Source organism: Seriola aureovittata, chromosome 22 (genome assembly GCF_021018895.1).
Source record: "Seriola aureovittata isolate HTS-2021-v1 ecotype China chromosome 22, ASM2101889v1, whole genome shotgun sequence".
Taxonomy (NCBI): Eukaryota; Metazoa; Chordata; class Actinopteri; order Carangiformes; family Carangidae; genus Seriola; species Seriola aureovittata.
Genome location: NC_079385.1, coordinates 13,891,020 through 13,914,810, shown reverse-complemented (window position 1 = coordinate 13,914,810; position 23,791 = coordinate 13,891,020). Strand labels below are relative to the sequence as shown.

At 41.0% G+C, this 23,791-nt stretch overlaps 1 protein-coding gene across 1 annotated transcript in view; it reads right to left on the bottom strand.

Annotated features, from left to right (window-relative positions):
- cacna2d1a (calcium channel, voltage-dependent, alpha 2/delta subunit 1a) overlaps window positions 1-23,791 on the bottom strand; it is a 91,694-nt gene that overhangs the window by 30,115 nt on the left and 37,788 nt on the right. Inside the window, exons 5-16 of the mRNA XM_056367173.1 lie at window positions 21,796-21,831; window positions 21,002-21,125; window positions 12,519-12,650; window positions 11,557-11,626; window positions 9,004-9,054; window positions 7,199-7,298; window positions 2,602-2,760; window positions 1,979-2,083; window positions 1,806-1,884; window positions 1,356-1,405; window positions 1,087-1,176; window positions 372-434 (exon numbers count right to left, since the gene is read on the bottom strand). Coding sequence (XP_056223148.1) covers window positions 372-434; window positions 1,087-1,176; window positions 1,356-1,405; window positions 1,806-1,884; window positions 1,979-2,083; window positions 2,602-2,760; window positions 7,199-7,298; window positions 9,004-9,054; window positions 11,557-11,626; window positions 12,519-12,650; window positions 21,002-21,125; window positions 21,796-21,831 — 1,059 coding nt within the window. The remainder of the gene's footprint in view (window positions 1-371; window positions 435-1,086; window positions 1,177-1,355; window positions 1,406-1,805; window positions 1,885-1,978; window positions 2,084-2,601; window positions 2,761-7,198; window positions 7,299-9,003; window positions 9,055-11,556; window positions 11,627-12,518; window positions 12,651-21,001; window positions 21,126-21,795; window positions 21,832-23,791) is intronic.

Here is a 23,791-nt window from a genome sequence, read left to right as displayed (position 1 = left end):
GATTTCTGCTGCATGACATCCTAGATTCTCTTCCTGTGGAGGCACGTGGGAGAGTTTTGAGGGACCTCAGCGTCAACAGAGGATATAAGGAAGAGCCACAAGAAAGCAGAGGATAAAAGTAAAGGATGAGACGATAAATGGGAGTATTCATGTTGTATGTTTATTTTTTGGTCTGGTACACATTATGGTGTGTCATGAAACTGCGGACTTCAACGAACAGTCAATTTAATTTAAAGTAAGTCAACTGTAAACAAGATGGATGTTTATATTCTGGGGAGAGGAACATAAAAGAGGTGCAATTTACAACAGCTATGTCAATAAAATAATTTAGTAAATTAGGATCTACATAAAATGAGAATACAAAAGCCAACCTTTGAGCCTGTGTTGGTCTTGTTGAAGACGGGCAGAGTTCCAGTGATCACCAGGCCAAGCTCCTGGAAGATCAAACACACAACAAATTGAAAATACATTAAGTATTTAAGTAGTTCAGTCATGTCAGATTTATTTCCCATGGCCTAAATTCACAGAGGACTTACTTAGGCTGTACGTTATCTTATTTTGTGCGATTTACTGTGAGTATCACCGAGAGCTACAGCTTGGACATAAGAAGTTTCCCTTAACAAAAGGCAGAGACATTTCTGGTGCTGATGGGGTCAGTACAGTCACAACAGTTGACAGCATCTTATCAGTAAACTGAGTGCAATATGCAAACCATTTGGCTCAGTTTACCAGTCTGCGTTCTTATCTACACTCTTGCCTAAAAGTAAATCTTGACAGAAGCTTAAGCGCCACAAAAAAATGGATCCACGCAGCCTTTATGAAATGACGTTAATCTGTCCTTTCACAAACAACACTGGAGAGTTGAAGTTGAGTTTACCAGGATGGCGAACAGCAAATGTTTGGCATGACTGAACGAGAAATTCTTCATCTGACAGAAAACAGATTTCATCTAGTTCTTGCGAAGCTCTACATGTGACTACAAATCCCATGTTCACAACTGCCCCCTCCCCCCCACACTCACACACACACTTGTCTCAAAGTTGCCTCTTTCTTCACTTAAACTTGTGTGAAATGCATATAACATACCAGTGCATCCAAATAGACGTTGGTCCACTGAACCTGCTTGGCCTTTTTGTCAGCCTTAACCATAGGCCTGCCCAAAACATCCAGGTACTCCTTCAAAAAAAAAAAAAAAAAAAAAAAAAAAAAAAATTTATTTTTCAACCTGCACAGCAGCCATTCAACCACAAGAGGGCGTACTACACATCTGGTTAAGTGAGCCAGCGAGAACGACAAGCACAGTAGCAGGGATACATGGTTTAAATTAATATGTCCTTTTGAGTGAATGTGTTTACCTGAGTGTTGAGTCTAATGGCACCTATAGATGGGATCTCATAGTAATAGCCTGAGACAGAGAAATAAGTTTATTTTAAGAACCGCTCAAATGAACTCAAATAACCAGATAAGAAGACCTGATTATAAACATATTGAGCAAGAGGCCAGTATTCAAGTGTCGTCTGAAAGCTAACAATATGTTATTTTGGTAAGAATAACCTGACTTAATGCAGTTGCACTAAAAAGCAAACCCTTCCCACCTCTCACTTGACTAAAGGCCGACTAAAACAAACTGAGAATTTAAAGGGCCACTGTGTAGCAGTCTTAGCCCATTTAGTAATGACCTGTCAACCATAAAAAATAATGTGTTATAAAATATTTTTCACCTCAGCCTACAGAAGAACACACACATACACAAGAGATTTGGGAATGTGTCATAAGAATAGCGGAGCTGTAATGCCACCTCGTACCCTTATTAGCACAGGCCATCCACTGTATTGGTTCCTTGTCGTAGTTGTGTTGACCTACTGAAAATGTGAAGATGCGCACCTGTGAGGGGCAGAAAACGGGGAAGAAAAATGAATATGATGAAAAGCAAAGACTCCTGCAGTCTCCTCTGTGAACATTGTGTTTACAGTCCTACCGCTTGCTTTGGGTTATATTTTTCAAAGATCTCCTCTGCCCTTTCCTCTCCTCCGTCAGTGAAGAGCATGATAATCTTGTTACAGTTAGCCCTTGACACATTCATCTGGGGGACACACAGGGATACAGATCTGTTTAACTAATGAAAGTGAATAACGACACAATCTTTTTGTTACAGGGACATGCTGAAGAAGTGGTTGCTAAAAGAATCCAAGGCTAACATAAGCAGATGGCAAGCGAAGCATGAGATCTTGCTGTGGTACAAAAAAAACCCCCCAAAAAACTGCAATGTCCGAAAGAACCAGAAGAGGTCGACACATACTCACTCTTCATGGGAACACCACTGGGACTGAGTTGTCAGTGTGTCCAATGTTCCATCATTATTTTCATAATTGAATGAAAATGATAAATTAAATGAACAGAAGTGTTAAGTAGATTTCAGTTAAGAAGTGTCGCACTGCATATTTCAGGGGACAACAGATTGACAGCGACGTCCTCTACATCACCCCCCCCCCATCCACAAACGACACACACACACACACACACTCTCCTACGTCCCTTATGTTGGCCAGACACAGATACCACAGAAATATTCCACCACGCTCTCCTACGCTGACACCTTACCTGTGCGAGCTGCTCGAAGGCCAGCTCGAAGCCGCCTTTGTAGTTGGTGATACCCTTAGCAAGGATGTTCTCTACGGCTTCTTTCAGAATCTTCTTGTTGCGGACGTTGGCCTGCACCAGGTTCTTAAAGCAGGCTGCATGTGTGGCCTTTTCATTGAACTGGAGGGAAAAGGGAAGGAGGGATGATGGGAAGTGGTGGGAAGGCACTTGCACATATTTTCAGTTAAATATGTGACCTGTTTTCCCTTCGTTGCAGAGTCATGCAGTGTCCCTTAAACATATAGGATGTACTTTAAATAAGATATGTTAAGAGAGATTAAATGATTCCATTATAAAAAGAAAATAAGTATTGACAAATGTTATAAAAGAAATAGAATCTTTCACTTCTTGGCCTTGTAAAAATTTGTCATGTGTGAAATGAAATCAGTTTTAATCAAATCTGCACAGACCGAAGGGATCTATAGGAGCAGAAGGAAGGATTGGCAGGAGAGCAGGTAGGGATGTGAAAACAGTGGCATAAGGAGGTAAAAAACAAAACAAAACAAAAAAAAAGCTTGATTATGATGAGATTATGCCAAAGAGACAGATATTAGTGTAACTACATTTACAAAGCTCTACATGTTAAGTGTGTTTAGATTAATATTAGTGAATAGTTGCAGTGGAGGAACAGATGGAACCCAATCCACTCATGTGCACACACACACATATAAATAAACATACACATACACACACACACACACACACACACACACACACACACACACACACACACACACACACACACACACACACACACACACACACACACACACACACACACACACAGCCCATCTATGGAGGACTGGGATGTGGCTCATTAATACCTAACATCTGTTTTGGACATGACTGTACCCCTCCAATTATCATCATGTTCAAAACACACACACAAAACACACACTCTTAGACATGTGCACACACAAGACATGCAAGACACCCCTCTTGTTTATATAGAAATGTACCTGAAAAACTTTGCACTGTCTACAGTACATTGACGCAGGCAGCTAAAAATGGAAGTCATATTGAGCTGACTGACAGTATACACGAACCTTTAAAAGATAATCACCACTTTTAAGAGAATTGTCAAAGCAATAGTGAGTGTTTATGGGCGCATCAGTCATAAAATAAAAGCTAATTTTTTTAACTAGTTCAAGAAGAAATATTTCAGAGATCATTGCAACATATGCCAAGCAGAGTAAAGAGATCAAACTGGTGAATTGTGCCTGAAGAGAAAAATGTATGTTGTGAGATTCATACAAAAACCCGGATCTCGAAGGAAAAGACTAAATCTAACAGAACTTGTTCCCAAGAGCTATTTTTCTCCATCTACTTGGGTTTATTTTTTCACAATGCCAAAGGATGCTGTAGCTCACAATGTGTCTTTCCAACTATTCAACATGTTGGCGCAAATTTCAGGGCAAATAGCTGCCAAGACGTTCGCCCTCAAAACAGAAGCACGCCTCCACACACACTGATATAAACCACAGTGAAGCCCAGAACTTCATCTAACTCATAATACACATCTTAAAATATCACAGACATGGCAATAAAAGCTCAGCAGAGCAGCATTCTGTATGTGGGCATGTACTATATATATACATGTTGTTGTAATTGTCATAACAATAACAACACTTTAAACATCTTTGCAAACACAGATATGTATCCAGACTCAAAGTTTGCAAATGAAATTATATTGAATGTGCAGAACAGGCCAACTGAAGACCCTAAAATTTCCAAAAATATGAGTTTGTCTACAAACAAGCTTGTTATTAAATAAATATAAACTGTCAATGATGAATGAAAAATACAGATTTAAATGATCAGTTTTTCTATGAAATGAGATGTAGCAGTTTTCTTAAAAGAAAAAATTGCTCTCAAACTCAATAAATGCTTATGAACTCAAGACAACTACCTTAACTCAAGCAACTGTCTTAGAATAAAGACTCCATTATCTTTAAATCAGTACCAAATAACAGACTTTTCCCCCAAGGAGCCTCCTAGAAATCAACCCAACCCAAGTTTTATAATGTATACAAGTTCTGGTAATGACAGTTATCCACTGTTGAATTGCGGAGATTCTTGTTAGTTTCTCTGGTTAATGCTATGCGTGTTTGTGAGTGAGACACCGCGGTGTAGTCACAGCAACATACTGGCACTGAGAAAGGATTTTTCAAATGTATAGACTCCAACTGAAATACAAATATGGGAAATATGGGAAAACAGTGCAACTCTAAAAACAAAAAAAAAACTAATAAGTCAGAAATGTAAGAACAGCTACACACACGCACATCAGAGCTGTGAGCAGACCCAGTCGCTTTAATTACAGTTTTATTATGAAAGGCTGTAATAGACTGTACCTTCAAAAAGCTTCAAAATGCTCCTGGACGGTCTACAAACTGAGTCGGATGCCATCAATATACTTATTACACTGCTGCCTGGTTTCATTAACTTCAAAAGCCCTTTCACTTAGCTGATTTGAAAGCTCCAAACAAAAACATAAACCACTGCTTTATTAAGGGAAGTGAAAGAAAATGTAATTAATGGTTCATTTGGAAAGAAGACTGAAAAAGTAATTTATATTTCCCCCCATTAGGAGAGAGTGGAAGAAGGACAAAGAGGAAGCAAATAAGGATCAAGGAGATTTTAGAAACATCCAAGTACATAATGTACCCGGTGCCAAAAATGCTAATTCAGGTTTGTGACATTTCGCTTTTACGTGTGGAGCCCACAACGAGATAAAATGAACAGAAAGCAAGACAGTGAAAACGGAAAAATACGGTTAGACAGCAAGACAGGAGCTTAAAGAAATAGTTTGAAATTCTGGGAAACATTTGCTTTCTTGTCAAGAGTTAGCTAAGAAGATTGACACCACTCTTGTACGGTTAGCTTAGCTTAGCTTAGCTTAACCCAAAGACTGAAAAAGGGGGGGAAACAGCTAGCCTGGCTCTGCCCAAGCATATCTTACTACTGTACCTGCACCTCTAAAGCTTGTTAACATGTTATTATACTGGTTTTAATCTTCTCATCTAACTCTCGAACCAGAAAGCGAGTTAGTATATTTTACCTTTTTGTTTTAAGTCTTTCTTTTCATATATATTGGAGGCTGACTTCAGCATTTGGTGGACAAGGTGAGACACAAATATTCACAATAAAATATCATAAACACATCAAGTCTTATTGGGATTTCAATCTTTATTTATCAGGCACTTTGACATGTCCTGCTCTGGCGTGTCTGCCTTCCTCCTCACAGCATGTCATTGTTTTCAGTTATTGGCCAAATGACTCGTCCTTTTAACAGCTATGTGGTTCAATCACGGTGTCCTTGTGTTCTTGTTTAATTGTATTTATCAGAGAAAATGACAAATGTGACAAAGTAAGAGGGCGAAATGACATTTTGTTAGCAGTCACCTCTTTTTCATTACTTTCAATGTGCCCTTGTCCAGTCAGATAAAAACAGTGGCGAACCTTCTCCTGTTACATTCAGTGTAAGCAAGGGACTGAAAGGACAGTTTGGTGGCGATTACCTCCCTTCACTTTGCATCACCAGAGAATATGTAATTGCATTAGAGCATTGCAAGTGTTCTTTAGCTAGCTAACGAAATTATATAGCTTAAGCTACTTTCACTAAATGACAGATAGCAACAGAGTTTCATGGTTGCTCAGCAACAGCATGAAGAGGAGGATGCCAGCACCATATCTGAAAGGCTCAAAATCAAGTTAGAGTGGTAACCTTCACATTTCAGGTCTAATTGCATCCAGTGTGATAGCCTCAAATACATTTGCAATTACTCGCAAATTCCTCCAGTAGAGGCAAATATCCCCTCTAACCATTTAAAACTGTGTTATTTTTCTTTCCACCATTAATATCACCAGGAAGCATGACCGGGCTATGGTGCTTTAAATGATGATGGATGAATATTTCCTCACATCCTTTGATGCCTGAGACTCCTACAGAATTACAACTGTGCTAACAGGGGCTTTTCCGTTACATGGCACTGATGTGATGTGTCGGTCATAAAGCAGCACATATTCATTTGTCAAACTTATCTTGTGGCATTCTAGGGTTTGCTCAAACTGTGTCATGAGTCCGCTCTATTAGGCACACATACTTGGACTCAGCTCTGATGCTCTTGACATATTTCTCTCATACAGACCCCTTCATCAACACACTCATGCACATTCACGCACATATACAACATACATACACATATAGATACTTTGAGTCAGACAAATGACCACACAAGCATGCATGCACTCATGCACATATGCAGCCGCAATAAAGATCCATCCATGTGTGGTACATTAAGCGACTCGAAAGGTCACTGCCATGTTTAAACCAATGACTCAAACCACAGGAGTGAAGCTTCTCAAACAGCCAAGGCACAAATAATGGCCACATTAACATTCAGCAGTGTGTGCACCTGGAAATTCAGTGCACGTACAAAAACACAGGAATTTTCTGGACATGATTAAAAAAATAAAAATACAACACAAAGTTGAGTATTTCTAAAGTAAATATTATTATAGGCCACATTTATTTTCATTGGTGTTGAATACTCACGGAGACGACGTTCACGTAGTCATCGTCAGATAGGGTCTCAAGCATCTTGTTAACGGATGTTCGGATGAGTTTGAGGGTGAGACCTGAAACGCTGCCACTCCTGCAGTTTGAAAAAAAGATGGTGTGTGTTATACAACATAAATCAACATCAGGGTATATATATATATATATATATATATATATATATGTACACACAACTGGCTCTCTTTGCTGTTGCCACCACAGCCAGACAAGGCAAAGAATAGATGGGTGAATAAACCAAGTACAAATATCTCTGTCTGTCCATTTGCCCTTTGATATTTTGTGCAAAGAACAAATGGACTTTCTTCCTGATTAGTGCACCGAAGGAAGGGTCAATGGGTATCCAAATCATGAATATCCACATCAAACTTCATAGCAATGTGGCTTGTTGGTGAGATATCTTACTTTGCACCTTTGCCATGTTTCAACCCTTCGGCCTCCATGTCTTAGCTAATGGCTTGCATACAATCTGTTAATGTTAGCATAAAATGAATGACAAAGTCTCTCCAAAGACTCATGTAGTAACATTCTATATTGAAGTTGGGAGCCTTGTCCAGGTGGAGCTATAAATATATCACTTAATTCGTTCCTGCAGGTGACAGAAAAGAAAAGGAGTTCCAAGCGTGACGGTGGCAGATTTGAGTACCAATTACCAGCGCTGTGTTGAGAGCTACGAGTGGACTTAAGTTTCTCATTCATCTTATTGCACTGTCATTGTAACATTGGTGCCGTGCAATGAGTCTCCAACCGAGTGGTAAATAAGGAAGTGGGTAAAAAACTTGGTGAATCATTGCCAATCATAAGTTAAAAAAAATCACCAATATAAAAATGCCACCAGAAAAAGCAAGGTTGGTGTTATACTATATTTTTCTTATAGTCAACAAATCCCATGAAAAGACCAAAATCAACTATTGGTTAGTTGTTTTCTAAATACTTGTATATTTTGTCTCTAGCACTTGGCAACCAAGCTTATAGCCTCCAACTGAAGATGTAAACCTTCAAAAATGTGTCTTCAACATAAAAAAAAAAAGGCTCAGTAATTTCCTAAAACAGCTGGGCACTGTATTTTTCAGCAAAGATTACTCACACTGGAGTTAACAGAGGACTTGCTGGGGACTACTTTCAACTGTGGATTAATACACATTCTGTGTGCTTGGGAGTATTTGCATTATAATTGACACAAAATAAACTACTGTGCCCATGTTCACGATAATTAAGGAACATGTCGCACAGTGCAACTGTGGGACTCACTGATGTGACTGTTTTTAACAGGTCTCGGACAAAGACTGACCTCTATGGCCCAGAGGAGTGAGCTATATCAAGCTTTGACCATTGACAATAACGCCAATATAGAATATTTCTAGGCTTATCCTTGAGTTTGTATCTCTCGTTCAATGTAAAAGAATTATTCAATGCCACTTATTAAGATGTAAACAATGAATTTATTGTTGGTATTGTTTGTTTCTATAATATGATCAAAGACTAAACTGCTGTTGTGACAGATATCGCTCCAGGATCCTCTATGAACATCTTAGTTCTTCTACAATAAAATTTTCAAGGCATGAATAACAGTAAGAAATAACAGGACTGTAAACGATGCGGTTGCCCGATACACTGATTGCGTTTTGTTTGTCAGTGTCACAGGAGCACCGAGGCAGCCGAGAGCACAGCGCAGCAGCGCCCAGCGGGCTGAGGCCAGTCAGAGAGCTAGCATCAGGGCCATCCGGCGCGCAAAAGGAAATAAAATCTGACTGTAATGGATGAATCATAAGGTCGTCACTCACGCATCCACCAGGATCAGCATGTCCTTGGGTGACGCTGCCCCTTGAATGTACCTGGTGAGTAATAACACACACACACACACACACACACACACACACACACACACAGGTCGTGGATATTGAACACATGAAGGGATGCACATGTGAAAAAATAGAGACATAAAAGCAATTATAATAATGCAGAAATGCATTTTAATGCTTTTTCTACACAACACAGAGACTTAGCACATCTAATCGTTTTTTTAATAAATAAACAGCCTCTCTGTGTTCAAAGTTTGAGTACACAGGAGCCAAGGGGGCTTTTGAGACTAATGAAATTTAATAACATAGTTAAAAGAGAATTGGTGGCTTCCAGCCATATTTTAATCATTTTTGGGAGACTAATGAAGCTTTTGAATTGGAACCCTTTGATCTGCAGTGGTTTAATCATCATAGTGCTCTGATGTGTTTGTTTGGCTTTGGTCAGAGACCTGGATTTGATTGTTTTAAACTGTGCATCTGTGTCTGTGTGTGTGTGTGTGTGTGTGTGTGTGTGTGTGTGTGTGTGTGCGCGTGTGCAGAAGGTCTTATGTGTAATCAGTTTATGTAACATGCAAATATAGTTTTTGCAAATTAATGCTTAATATGACAGTTACACAGGTAGAATGAATGAACTTGTGTGTGCGCCCTTGACAAACACTAGAGTAATGACTGACAAGGAGATGATTAGACACACAGAAACACAAACTGCACATCCCATAACGAGCGTCCGCACTCACCACGGGCGCCTGCGCACATCGTAGAGGTCAATCTTATTGGCTGAATTGCTCAAGTCCATCCAAGGGGATGCTGGGATTCGGCAGAAGGAAAAAAAAATGTTAAGGTGCGAGGACAGGGAAAGGAATTAGGGACAGTGCATAAATCTGACACCTGTTCTCTCATGTCATGTTTCATTACACCATACACATTGCTTTAGCGACATCCCATCGTAATTTGGTCTCCTGCTTTTCTATTATCTTAATATATGTTATATTTTAAAGGAATAGTTTTTGTGAAATATTCTTATTCACTTTCTTGCTAAGAGTTAGCTGAGAAGTTCAATACCATTCTCTTCTCTGTGTGTAAGTAAGTATCCAACTACACCCAGGAGGCTTATCTTAGCTTAGCTTAGCATAAACGCGGGAAGCAGCTGGGAGCAGTAACTTCCTGGACCTTGTCGTCACTGTGAAGTTGCCAGGGAACGATCAAAAACCTTATAGAAAGAGCCCAGCTAGTTGTTATTGCATCCAGTTTTAATGCTAAGTTAAGCTATTTGCCTCCTGGCGCTAGCTAGATATTAAGTGCACAGCCATGACTGGCAGATAATAATACAATCTTTGAGGTATGAAAGACAATCCAAATGCAAATCTCTCATGACTTGTAACTTTTGTGACGATGAAGATGGTGTACAACAGCTGCAACTTGTTAAACATTATGGGAGATACAACGGTCATGACCAGTGTTATATATGTTTTCATAAAGTGATTCATTCATGACTGTCTGGCCTATTTCTCAGCCCACAATCACAAGACAGAGTTGTGACAAAGTCAGCCAACAGCAACACAGTGTCTGCTTGTGTTTGCATGCATCTGGCGGCAACATGATGAAATGGCCCTTCGGTGGCAGTTTTTGTCCCCATCACTGACCACATGCAAGGTCAGCAGGCTGATGGAGAAATCCCATTGGCTGCTGGGCTGCTCACCTGGGTAGTATCGTGCCAGTCCGGTGGCAGAACCAAACACCTGCCAGAGGAGTGAGGGATCTTCCTCTTTGTTTTTCCGGAAAACATCCTCCAAGGCTTCTGTCCAATTTAGCTCGTTCAAAATTATGGTAGCTGGAATACACACACACACACACACACACACACACACACACACACACACACACACACACACAGGTCGTGGATATTGAACACATGAAGGGATGCACATGTGAAAAAATAGAGACATAAAAGCAATTATAATAATGCAGAAATGCATTTTAATGCTTTTTCTACACAACACAGAGACTTAGCACATCTAATCGTTTTTTTAATAAATAAACAGCCTCTCTGTGTTCAAAGTTTGAGTACACAGGAGCCAAGGGGGCTTTTGAGACTAATGAAATTTAATAACATAGTTAAAAGAGAATTGGTGGCTTCCAGCCATATTTTAATCATTTTTGGGAGACTAATGAAGCTTTTGAATTGGAACCCTTTGATCTGCAGTGGTTTAATCATCATAGTGCTCTGATGTGTTTGTTTGGCTTTGGTCAGAGACCTGGATTTGATTGTTTTAAACTGTGCATCTGTGTCTGTGTGTGTGTGTGTGTGTGTGTGTGTGTGTGTGTGCGCGTGTGCAGAAGGTCTTATGTGTAATCAGTTTATGTAACATGCAAATATAGTTTTTGCAAATTAATGCTTAATATGACAGTTACACAGGTAGAATGAATGAACTTGTGTGTGCGCCCTTGACAAACACTAGAGTAATGACTGACAAGGAGATGATTAGACACACAGAAACACAAACTGCACATCCCATAACGAGCGTCCGCACTCACCACGGGCGCCTGCGCACATCGTAGAGGTCAATCTTATTGGCTGAATTGCTCAAGTCCATCCAAGGGGATGCTGGGATTCGGCAGAAGGAAAAAAAAATGTTAAGGTGCGAGGACAGGGAAAGGAATTAGGGACAGTGCATAAATCTGACACCTGTTCTCTCATGTCATGTTTCATTACACCATACACATTGCTTTAGCGACATCCCATCGTAATTTGGTCTCCTGCTTTTCTATTATCTTAATATATGTTATATTTTAAAGGAATAGTTTTTGTGAAATATTCTTATTCACTTTCTTGCTAAGAGTTAGCTGAGAAGTTCAATACCATTCTCTTCTCTGTGTGTAAGTAAGTATCCAACTACACCCAGGAGGCTTATCTTAGCTTAGCTTAGCATAAACGCGGGAAGCAGCTGGGAGCAGTAACTTCCTGGACCTTGTCGTCACTGTGAAGTTGCCAGGGAACGATCAAAAACCTTATAGAAAGAGCCCAGCTAGTTGTTATTGCATCCAGTTTTAATGCTAAGTTAAGCTATTTGCCTCCTGGCGCTAGCTAGATATTAAGTGCACAGCCATGACTGGCAGATAATAATACAATCTTTGAGGTATGAAAGACAATCCAAATGCAAATCTCTCATGACTTGTAACTTTTGTGACGATGAAGATGGTGTACAACAGCTGCAACTTGTTAAACATTATGGGAGATACAACGGTCATGACCAGTGTTATATATGTTTTCATAAAGTGATTCATTCATGACTGTCTGGCCTATTTCTCAGCCCACAATCACAAGACAGAGTTGTGACAAAGTCAGCCAACAGCAACACAGTGTCTGCTTGTGTTTGCATGCATCTGGCGGCAACATGATGAAATGGCCCTTCGGTGGCAGTTTTTGTCCCCATCACTGACCACATGCAAGGTCAGCAGGCTGATGGAGAAATCCCATTGGCTGCTGGGCTGCTCACCTGGGTAGTATCGTGCCAGTCCGGTGGCAGAACCAAACACCTGCCAGAGGAGTGAGGGATCTTCCTCTTTGTTTTTCCGGAAAACATCCTCCAAGGCTTCTGTCCAATTTAGCTCGTTCAAAATTATGGTAGCTGGAATACACACACACACACACACACACACACACACACACATGTATGCAGAAAGATTAAATGAGTCATATTTGTACAGAAATACAAAATCCTGAGAATCGCACAAGCACAAAATGTCAAGGCTTTTCAAAAACCATTTACTCTGAAAAAGCAATTCTGAGGAAGGGGAAACCATGCTTGAAAGTCTAACACACACACACACACACAGATTTATGAGTATTAGGCTCCTGACATTGAAGGCTGGGAGGAAGTCTCCTCACATATATTGAAACTGACGTCAGTCTGCTTTGATGAGATATTTCCATTTCTTTTAGTATTTTGCTCTCAAAACACACACTCAAAACACACACCACAATCTATAAGAGTGGAAAGTGAACAAAAGAGAGGAGGAAAAGCACAAAGGAGAGAGAGAAAAACAGTTTGATTCATTTTGATATTTCTGGAATAAGACAAAATCATCTTCCGGGGACTCAGGGGACAGACATACAGTAAACGTTTTGTTTACCTGTTTGTCTGCAGGAGCTCTTACTGGCTTAATGCTCCAACAATCTAGTTTGATCCAAAAAGGCAGCGCTCTGCCTGGGAGAGTGGGCTGCATGTCAAATTGATGTTGTGCATGACTCATACTCGCATGTGAGTGCGTGTGTGTGTGTAAATGCTCCCATCTATATGCGTTTGTGTGTGTGTGTGTGTGTGTGTGTGTTTTAGTGAAAGCAAGTACATTAAAGAAACATGAACAAAAAAAAATTTAACATCAGAGATAGGGGACATCCAGGAAATATGGGGTTTGCTGAGGCAGAGTCATACATGACCGATGACAAGTAGGTGTGTGGCTAAAAGTGAGTAATGACGAGTTAGTGTGTGAAGCACCTGTGCCTGTAACTCAGTTAAGAGAATTATACTGAAACCTCAGCAGAAGAGGCATGAGAGAGGGAAAGCACAGCAGAGGGATAGAAGGAGATAGGAAATTTAATTTGACCCTAGTACTTGACTGACGCATTTTAATAATAATATATATGCTGATGTTTAGAAGCTAAGGCTATGGGAGGCTAGAGGCGGGGTTTTGGTCATTAACCAAAATACAAAGCAAGTAAATATCTGACCAGATGATGGAGCTAGATAAAAAAAAAAATGCTAACAGATCTCCAAAGTTACTCCCTCAAATCACCAAAGTCAAGAAGAAATACAGTATCATCAAGGAACCATAAATGTACCAATCCATTCAGTACAGGTACATTTCAGTTTGGGCCAGAGTGGTGGACCAACTTACAAAGCCGCATAATGTCCTGTCAATAGGATTTTTCTATACCTGTGTTTCTAACATTTTGTGCACACTACTTACAGGAATGAGTGTAGACTAAATATTAAAATCTCCCCTGTGAAAAGTAAAATGCCATTCAACACCAACAGAAACTACACCAAAAAGCTTCAGTTAAGTGTATGTAATAAACTGGCAGCTGAGTGTACACTGTTACATACAGGCGAAAAACAAAAACCCAACAAGTTTCCTTTCTGAGATCGTTAAGCAACAGAATAAAAAAAAAAAAAAAAAAAAAAACTGTTTTTGTTGTTATACAGTGAAAACTAAATCTGTTTGGATAAAAGTACCACGAAGAAAAACACAGTGTACTCTTTTAGCAAAGTAAACAAGCAATGTCCAGCTATAAAAAAAACTATAAAAATATTGCTTTTTCTGTGTGACCATCCCACTCCTGCCTTCTTTTTCTCTACTCACTGTCCTGTAACCTCCTTTACCAAGGTTCTGTTCCCATGCTTTGTAGGATAAAGAGAGAGTTTAGGCTTTAAATGGCTCCCTGTGGCATTGTAGAGCAAAGCATATCCCAATGATAAGTGGTGACAATGTGTTCAGGCCTGATCTCTGTACTCCCCGAGGATTGCCCTTAATGGATTAGTCCTGCTTGTTTCCGTGACATCAGTAACAAGAAGTCTCATACAGGAAGTAATGGCATTTTTCGCCACACACAGCTCATACCGAATAGTGAACTAACAAGGAAAGAGCACATTCAGTATTTCATTTCAATGTTGTGACCAACCCATTAGGTTTGTAGACATGATGAGCAAAAGATACAAAAATACTGTGTGTTACACACTGTATGTTTCATTTGTGCAAAACTGACAAATCCATTATAGACTCCCACAGGAATTTTGGATGCAGACACTAACCACGCACATGAACACACACACACACACACACACACACACACACACACCCTCTAAATGGGCAGGGTCAGGCACCACTGGTAAGCCCTCAGCAACAAAATCACAAAGGCGTGGCAAGGCAGCGTCCTCTGATCTGAGCCAAATACTGGAACAAATCGCAGTTTCAGTGTAAACGGATCCATCTCTGTGGAGATGTGTCTGTTGCTGGCTCGAGGTCACCATGATGAGCAGACGAAATAAGAAGTATCGTCACAGCAACGTACACTCTGACAAGCTCTATTTGTCAGGCGTGGCATAATGTCCTGAGCGATCTTGGGGGTTTAGGGCGGGTGTGCATACACTTACTGTAGAGCAACAAACATGTGTATTACCATTGTCTATTTTCTCTGTCCTGTGGCATTCATTCCTGTCTGACATCTTGTTCTCAGGATTGTACATGACTCTGTTCAGTGAAGACTTACTGAAGGTCGAAAAAAAAAAAGTTGACTAAAGCTGAAATCTATGTGAAACAAATGAATGTTTGGTGTTTGGTTGAGGGTCTGGTCCGAAATTCATATCTATATAATCGTGGGTCAAAGGTTGTTTCCAGTACCAAGCTTTACGGGTCTGGTCTTGCACACCTTTACCGATCGTAGACTCTGATTGAACTTACCCATTTGAGGTTTGACTCTGTATTTGTATGTCACCATTTAAGTTATTGTAACTAGTGCTTCACTTAGTGACAGTGTAGCACCAAAACTCAGAATGAGGACTGAAATATCATTGTTTCAGATAATAATGAATTAAGAAAAGATGCCCTAACAACAGCAATGGCGGCCTAATAAACTGAAGAATTCAAATATCATATGGTTAACAAGTGGGAGATAAAAAAACGAATGATTCATGGGAAGAGAAGACGTGGGAACTGAATATGGAAGAGAAAATACTAAATATTCCCTGCGAGGCATGTAGATGCTTTCGAAAACAAATCAAACAGGATTCTGGCAGTGACTGATGAGGGTGGCGGTGGGCGGAGGTGAGAGAGAGGGAGAGGAGTGAAAGCTGCATGGTGCCATGCCGAGCGATGCCCTGTGGTGTTCCCTGTCATCAGCTAGCTGGTGGCTGAAACTGCCTGTGCGTAATTACATGGTGGGGGCTGAAGTGGTGAGAACCTGCAATCATCGTATCAGAGGGGGCCCTCTAGTCGATGATACTCCGCCACTCACTACTCATTGTGACGTGAGCGTGAACACATGCTTTCATACACAGCACTGACATCCACACACCTAAGAATCATCAGTTCAACAGAGACTAGACACCCACATATAATGTATCCTTCAATTAACACACACAGTTTTTATTTGTCTTGACAGTCAAAAAGGAACGCATACTTAACGACCTAGTGATGACTTAGCAACCAGTATTTAGGGCAACACATACCAACAGCGTGTGATGCGCATCAAAACACTTGTTCTTATTGTTCACCGTGAAGGCCCACAGGACACACCCCTCTATTCTATCACACTAGACACACAGCAGTACCTTAGATCATCACATCCCCCATTCCTGTGCCCTGACAACTTTATCTGTCTGGATGGTATTTCTGGTGTGTGCTATGAGCATCAAATGGTATGATGGTACGTCTTTTCCCATATAGCAAAATGAAACCTCTGGCCCAACATATGCCTTGGTCATTGGCCCAAGTATGGCCCACATACCTCCAGCAGATTCTTGCTGGAAACATGGAAGTACACAATGAAGAGGTGCAATGGATCACATTTGAATTCCAGTGAAGTCAAAGCTGAGTGTAGTTGTATGTGTGAAATCCACGAGAGGTGACATGAAGATGTAGAGACACAACACACACTCATAACAACTATGGATGGCCAGGGGAGCAGGATAATGAGGGTATGGAGACCATCACATACACTTGACTCCTGTATTTATGTCTGCAGCATGAGGACGGTGTTGACATTCATGAAGGTGAAGAAAAGCCCTTTGAGATGACTCACACAAGACACTGGCCTCACATTGATCATAAAGTTTCCACTAGATGACATTTTACAATAAGTGAGAAAGAATTCAACAATACAGTGTGTGACATCCAAGAAGTCCTTCATTATTTTCTAAGAGGTTTTATGGAGAGAAAAAATAGGATTACAAGAAAGAAACTTTGTCTGGGAACTTTCTGGCATGGAGGGGAATCCAAATCCCAATCAGCTGAGTAGAGCATCCTGGGAAGGGATCCAACTTGTCGCAAGGACACGGGTCGCAGATGTAATGACAGTGAGAGGGGGGCAGAAGAGGGAAGGAAGGATGTGGAGAGAGGGAGAGAGAGGGAGGGAGAGAGAGAGAGAGAGAGAGAGAAAGAGGGAAATGAAGATACCTAAGAGTTTGGCAGCCAGCATTGAAATGAAATAGGACATGTGTCGAATGGCACAAGAGTGCAAAAAGAAAAAAAAAATCAATTTGTACGCTGTGAGCTTTGCCACAGGGACCGTGACTTCAACACAAACACACTCACACACAGTGTGTCACAGTATCTCAGCACGTCACAGTGCGTGCGTGTCTCGGCCTGACAGGTGCCACACAGCGTTGATGCAAACGGGCATCAGACGAGCCTCGAATCTTCTGCCAAGGCCGCGATGCTCTCCTCTCATCTCCTCTTATCGCATCCACGCCAATCTGCCTAATGAGCGAGAAGACACGCATACGCAGCCATGAGATCCGTATACAGTACAGTAGGTGCATGTGATGTGACACACACACATTCCGACTCTCGTGTTTCTTCTTCCTCTCTCTCTCTCTTTCTTCCCGAAACATGTTCACACACGCAGACTCTGATTAATCTCCATTGTGCGTGCACGCACACACATGAACACGATAATGAATCCCAGTCTGACCACCCACACTGCATCAGTGGGGAGAATAGATTCCAATCAGCAGGACTAATGCGGGGGAGAACGACAGTAGCACATTTGTCTCCACACGCCCCACTATTAATATGCTTAATAAAGTGAAGCAAGGGATGAGGGGAGAGGTGGATGGAGTGATGCAGGTTAAAGTGAAGGGGTACAGTTGTGGAGGAAAGGAAGCAAGGGAAAAAGAGAACAAGGTAGTGAAGAGGAAGGAAAAAGGAGCAAAGTCGTGGAGAACGTCTACAACAATTAAGGAAGAAGGGGTGGATGACACACCTCTCCTTCAGCATCAGTAAAAGCCACAAGGACGCCAGTCTCGTCTAGACAAAATCCCCTAATCAAGTTACCAGTGTTCCCTCCACACAACAAGATAGAACACCAGGGCGTGTCCCAGTATGTGTGTCTCCTCCTACACACTCACACACACTCGAATACACATTGCCATGGCAACGCTGACAGTGCTGGCCAGCCGGAGTGGCATCAATGTGGCAGCCCGTCCTTGGAGACAGAGAGAGAGCGAGAGAGAGAGAGAGAGAGAAAGAGAGAGATAGGAAGAGGAAGAGAGAGAGAGAGAGAGAGAGAGAGGACCAACACCATCACAGCTTCACTACTGGAGCTCCACCCAGACCCTACCCTCCACCACCTGCCTGAGAGCTGGTAGAGATCAAACAGATACAGCCACAGTAGAGGACAGTCAAAATATGGATAATTAAATGGTCTCTTCATCACAGATAGAAAAAAAACATATACCTTTATTTGTATCTTGAAGAAAGAAAAGAAAGAAAGAAAGAAAGAAGCCATATATAGCAAGAGAAAGAGAGCAAAAGACAGACATGAATCACACTGGGAACAACCCCCTCTTCCGACGCCCCAACCCCCCCCTCCGCCCTTGCATCATTATAACTGCTGCCTGTAAAAATAACTGAGTGCATTTGGCCATTTGGCAATGACAAAAATGCCTGCACACTCAGAGGCCTCAGAGGCCCATCACACTGCACATTTATAGTCCAACTTATGTGGAGTGACTCACTGCATAAGGGCATTAAAGTCATGTGACCGAGTCCACTGCATTTAGCAGGCCCACTGTGACGACCATTAGTGAAATTGATATTGAATGCTCAATCAATGCCAAGGAGGCTATTAGCTCATACTGCATATGTATAGAGTATAAGGCAATTATTAACTGTTTTGATTCCTGCTAGATTTATGTCAACTGCAGTGAATATGTAACATGTGGAATTCTGTCATTTTAGTTATGAAGTGTCGTTTCAGTAGTGCATTTTACAATACTAGCTTTCCTGTGTCATTTCTAATTTAATATTCACTCTTACTTTTTGAAGCCAGTCTATTGCTAACCCTCCGTTCTGCCATGTACTACGTGTGTGTGTATGAGTGTGTCTGCAAGGAAGGACATGACCTGTAACGCATATTTCAATGTGTAAGTGTGTATCAAGGTGTGTATGCATCCTTTACTCATGGGTGTCCTTGAATAAGAGGCCAGTAACCCAGAGGATGTGTGTCTGTGTTTGTACGTTTGTGTGGGCATGTATGTTCTGCTCCTGTGTGTGTATACAGTCAGCCATCCATACATTAGTCTGTTTGTCTCTTCTGAGGAAGCCTGTGCTTGTTCAACATATTACTGCTTTCAAACCACTGGTAAAAGGATAGATCAATATGTGAAAACAAAAACCAAGTCAACACACATTTCAAAGAATTTAACAGCCTATTGTATACTTGACCACATATGAATGCATTACTAAAACACTCACAACTAAAATACAACACCGTGTATCATCCATCATATTGTTTTCCTTTCAGGGTTTCCAAGCACACACGTAATGGGAAAAGGTTACAGCCTGCTGCAGAAGTAAACTTGTACAGGTCGTAGATTGGCATCAGTGTTGTCCTGAGTCATAAAAAAAACGACTACATGATACTCATGCAGAGGCCATTAGCCCGATAATATTAATTTTACAGTAATGTCTGTTTTGCATTTGGCACTGTTGGGTCATAAAGGATAAAGATCTAATTATGTGGCTCTTGATGACTCAAATTTGTCTAAAAGAGATTAAAGCTGGGCACATTCGGTAATAGCATTCTTTATCATTCCAGATTTAATTAGTGTAAACCAAATCCAGTTTGACTGGTGGTCTGTACAGTGTGCTTTCCTGTGTTATGTCCAACACATGCTGGGAGAGGCTCCAGGAGGGAGGGGTGGAGAGTTATCCCTGTGAAGTTATAGCTCCAAATTTAGACCAGCTTGATGTGCGAGAAGTGTAATTATACCACATAGTGGCAACAGATCGAAAAAGGAGCTATGGAAAAAGTGCCCCAGAGCATTTGAACCCCTCTTGTTTCACCAGTGCACGATGTCTTAAACATTAACATTTGCTAATTAGCACAAAAATAAAACACAGCTGAGGTTGATGGGAAAGTCATTAGCTTTGATTATTTGGTCACGCAACAAAGTATTAGATAAATCAAAATTCTGACGCTCAATGAAGTCAGGGGATCATCAAAGTTGGTACAAATCATCCTGAGTGGAACAAGAACATTTCATCCAGCAGTTGTCAACACTTCCCTCCAAATCACAAATGTCAATTTCAAAGTGGCACTAGAGGAAAAGTCAAAGGATTACCCAAGCTATTAGGATACATCACCTCAGCGAAGTGATTATCTATAGTTGCCACCCATAGAGTTACACCACTCACATGGCTAAAATGACACTCTCAAAACTCTGCACAGCACCATGTTTATGAGATGAAAAGAATGAAACTATGAGGACGAAAACCACGTCAAGATACTGAAAAAAGGCTAGAAAACATAAGCTGTGATGAACAGACCAAAATAACTGAGAACAACTTCACACCATTACGAAGCACCCACAAAAAGACCTGACATTCTGTGCAACTGTCCCAAGAGGTCAGATGGGTCAGCAATGAGTGGGAGGGAAAGGAGCAGCTGGTGACCAGGCTAAAGAGGGGGCTTTAGTATGTTGGCCATTGGCTTGTTGGTAGCTGGGCTATATATAGACTAGAATGGCCTGGCCTCAGTGTGGAAGTGTCTACACTGCCGACAGCACTGGGAGGCTGACCTCCACATCATGGGAACGTACTGTAGATACCGCACATAGTGATGACAGAGATACTGTGACACAGAGAGCGGGATGGGAGGAGGTGGTTGCTATGTATCACTATTTATAATAGAAGCATGTATAGACAATATGAGAGAGGTATACATTAACTACCATGAATCTGTGTGTCTTTAACTTACATCCTTCATATATATCCGTAGGGATGTGGACAGCGGTGGTGTTGTACGAGACAAGTCGTTTGAAGTCGGGGTCTACGTGGAAGTCATCTGGAACATATCGGTTCTTCTTCTCCGTCTGATTAAGCTGCACAAAAAGAAAAAAAAAAACAGAGCCTGGAGTTTTAAAACTGTCCTGCAAATCATGTTTTGGCTTAAGAGGGGTGTGCATGTGTGTCCACCCTTGGATTGTAAACAAACTGTACATGCCGTTCCTTGTTACTATGAATGACATGGTGTCAGTGTTGAGTATTCACTAAAATGTCACTACTGACAGATAAAGGTAGAGAAACTGAATGTAAATTTTGGGCAGTGAAACATAAACCCAGGCATCCACAGAGAAAGAGAAATGGGGGAGAAAGCCTGTCACTCAAATACAGAGTGACATTAGTGTGCTGTGGGTGTGTGGCTCTTTCCCACTGGGACAGTGGAGAGGAATTAGATGCTGATCCCTGTTTATCAGAGCAGACAGATGACGTCTGAGGCCAGGGGAGGCATTCAATGTCTCACACATACTCATTTGTTTCTGAGTGAGGGGGCTAAAACATGCATTGGCCCTAATGCAGGAAAAAAAAGACTGCTACTTTTTTTGCACAAGGATAATATACAGAGGATACTTACAGGCTATCAATAAAACATCCTATCAGGTTTGTTGCCATGGTAATAATCTCTTGAGGGCTGGATAAGGTTTGCTTGTGGGGTTTTATTTGAGAATCTGCATCATCCACAGAATATCAGTGAAATCAAAATGTACTTACATCATCTTTGGCATTGTAGTAAACTATTTTGTCGGCCTGCAAAGAGATTGGAAGAAAAACAGGAAAAGATGAACAGTGAGTGATAAAATGAAAGAAATACACATCTATGAAGAGTAACTTAATACCAGAGTAAAGAACTGTGTTTTCAGATCCGCTCTGGTCGACAACTAGCATCAAATGTGCTTTGTCGCACCTGTAACCACATGTGACAAGCCCAACATTGTTCAATAGATCTAAAGTGGACAGAACAAACAACTCTTCATGGAGCTTTAGCAGTAATGAGGCTAAAAATGTGAAGTTGCTCTAAAGATAGCATTAGAGGAAAGGCCATGGCACCATGGAAATCAAGTGGGTTGGGAGGAAACATATAAGTTAATTTAATAGCAATCTTGCATGTGTTATAAGTAGTCATTTTGGTGGTGTAGCTGGTAGCTGGCAGAAACTGTTATAGAGTGCCTAAAGTGTTAAAGAGTAATCCTCAGGTAAGGGTGACAGTACTCAGGAAATTTCATTATCCCCACTTTGACTGATTGTGGCACTAGACTAGAGGAAAACACTCCATTCACAACTAATTTCATTGAAATTTATGCATTAGTTTTCAAAATACAGCAGTTTTTCTGGATGAAAAAAGATCAAAGGGAACTAAACTGACAGACAGGCTAACCGAATATTACAGAGGCTAAAAGATTCTGCCATGAAAACAGCTTTAATATGACCTAAAAAATAAAATAACACAAAGTAATACTGCCACACTGGGAAGTTTTTAAAGTTACTTCTGCAACTGTGCAAATGATTCGAATCTTGCTCTGTTCCCTTACAGAGCAGTGGCCTGTGTTTGACGCTGAGGATCAGTGAAATAAGTGGTGTTGTTTTGCTCTCACACTGCTGGGCTTCCTGTCAGTACACAGGCTAGCAGGGCGCTAACGAGCTAGCCTAGCTGCTGACATGAAGATGCCCTGCAGCCACAGAGCTGGCTCACTGACTCCCACCACCTGCCTACCACCTCTGGAGCTGCAAGCCAACAGGACAGCGATTCCTCCTGTCACTGCTACTGTTAGTTTAGCTTAAACAGTTTGCAATTACCTCACAATAAGTGATTTAGCTGAGTAAACAGTGCCAGACACTAGCATCTGTTCTCTGTTTTGCTGTTGTGACTGTTAATGACTTAGGACCAGACAATGTCCAAGTTCAACTATATGCACAAAGAGCAGGTGTGGGGCACATACTGTACACTGATATGCACATGCAAGCAAAAATATACACAACAAAGCTGATAACAGCAGACTGTCCCATGATGCTCTCTGTCAGGTCATGTTACTGCAGACGATGTGCACCTTAAGAGGTGATGATCACACTAAGGTCACGCCATTTCACCCCTCAGGGGAGGCTACTGTGTGCAAGAACACTTAATGTGTGAGAGAAGGAGACAGATGATGAAGGGAGAGGAAGTGCTGCAAAATAAATAAATTATTTAGGCTATTACTTCTGTGGCATGTTGTAGTGGGTGTGATATGTACTGCCAAATGAACGTGTGTCTATCTGAAACTATATCTTGTCCAGATAAGAAGATGCTTTTTAATGTATTACAATCAGATCTCTGGTGTGACTGCAGTCCATGTCCACATTTGTGAAAAGCTAATGACTCATTAAATATGCCATCCAATCAGTTATCACTCCATCATCATCATCATCATCATCATCTGCTTCTGCCAGTTATAGCGCTTTTCCAGCTGCAAACACTTGTCTGTCAACAGAGTTGTAAAATATGACCTTTTTTCCACAAATAAAAATTTATACGGGTGGTAAATTATCACATTTTATGATCTGCAGTGTTTATTTTTGACTGCGCCACCTCTAAACCCACTCATGCATAAAAATGAGATCAAATCAGAAAGCACACAAGAAGAACTGTCAATATATAAAAAGCAAGAGTAAACTTGACAAACGTAATCAGTTTTATGTCTGTACAGCAGCTTTTATAAATAGGTTTTAAAAT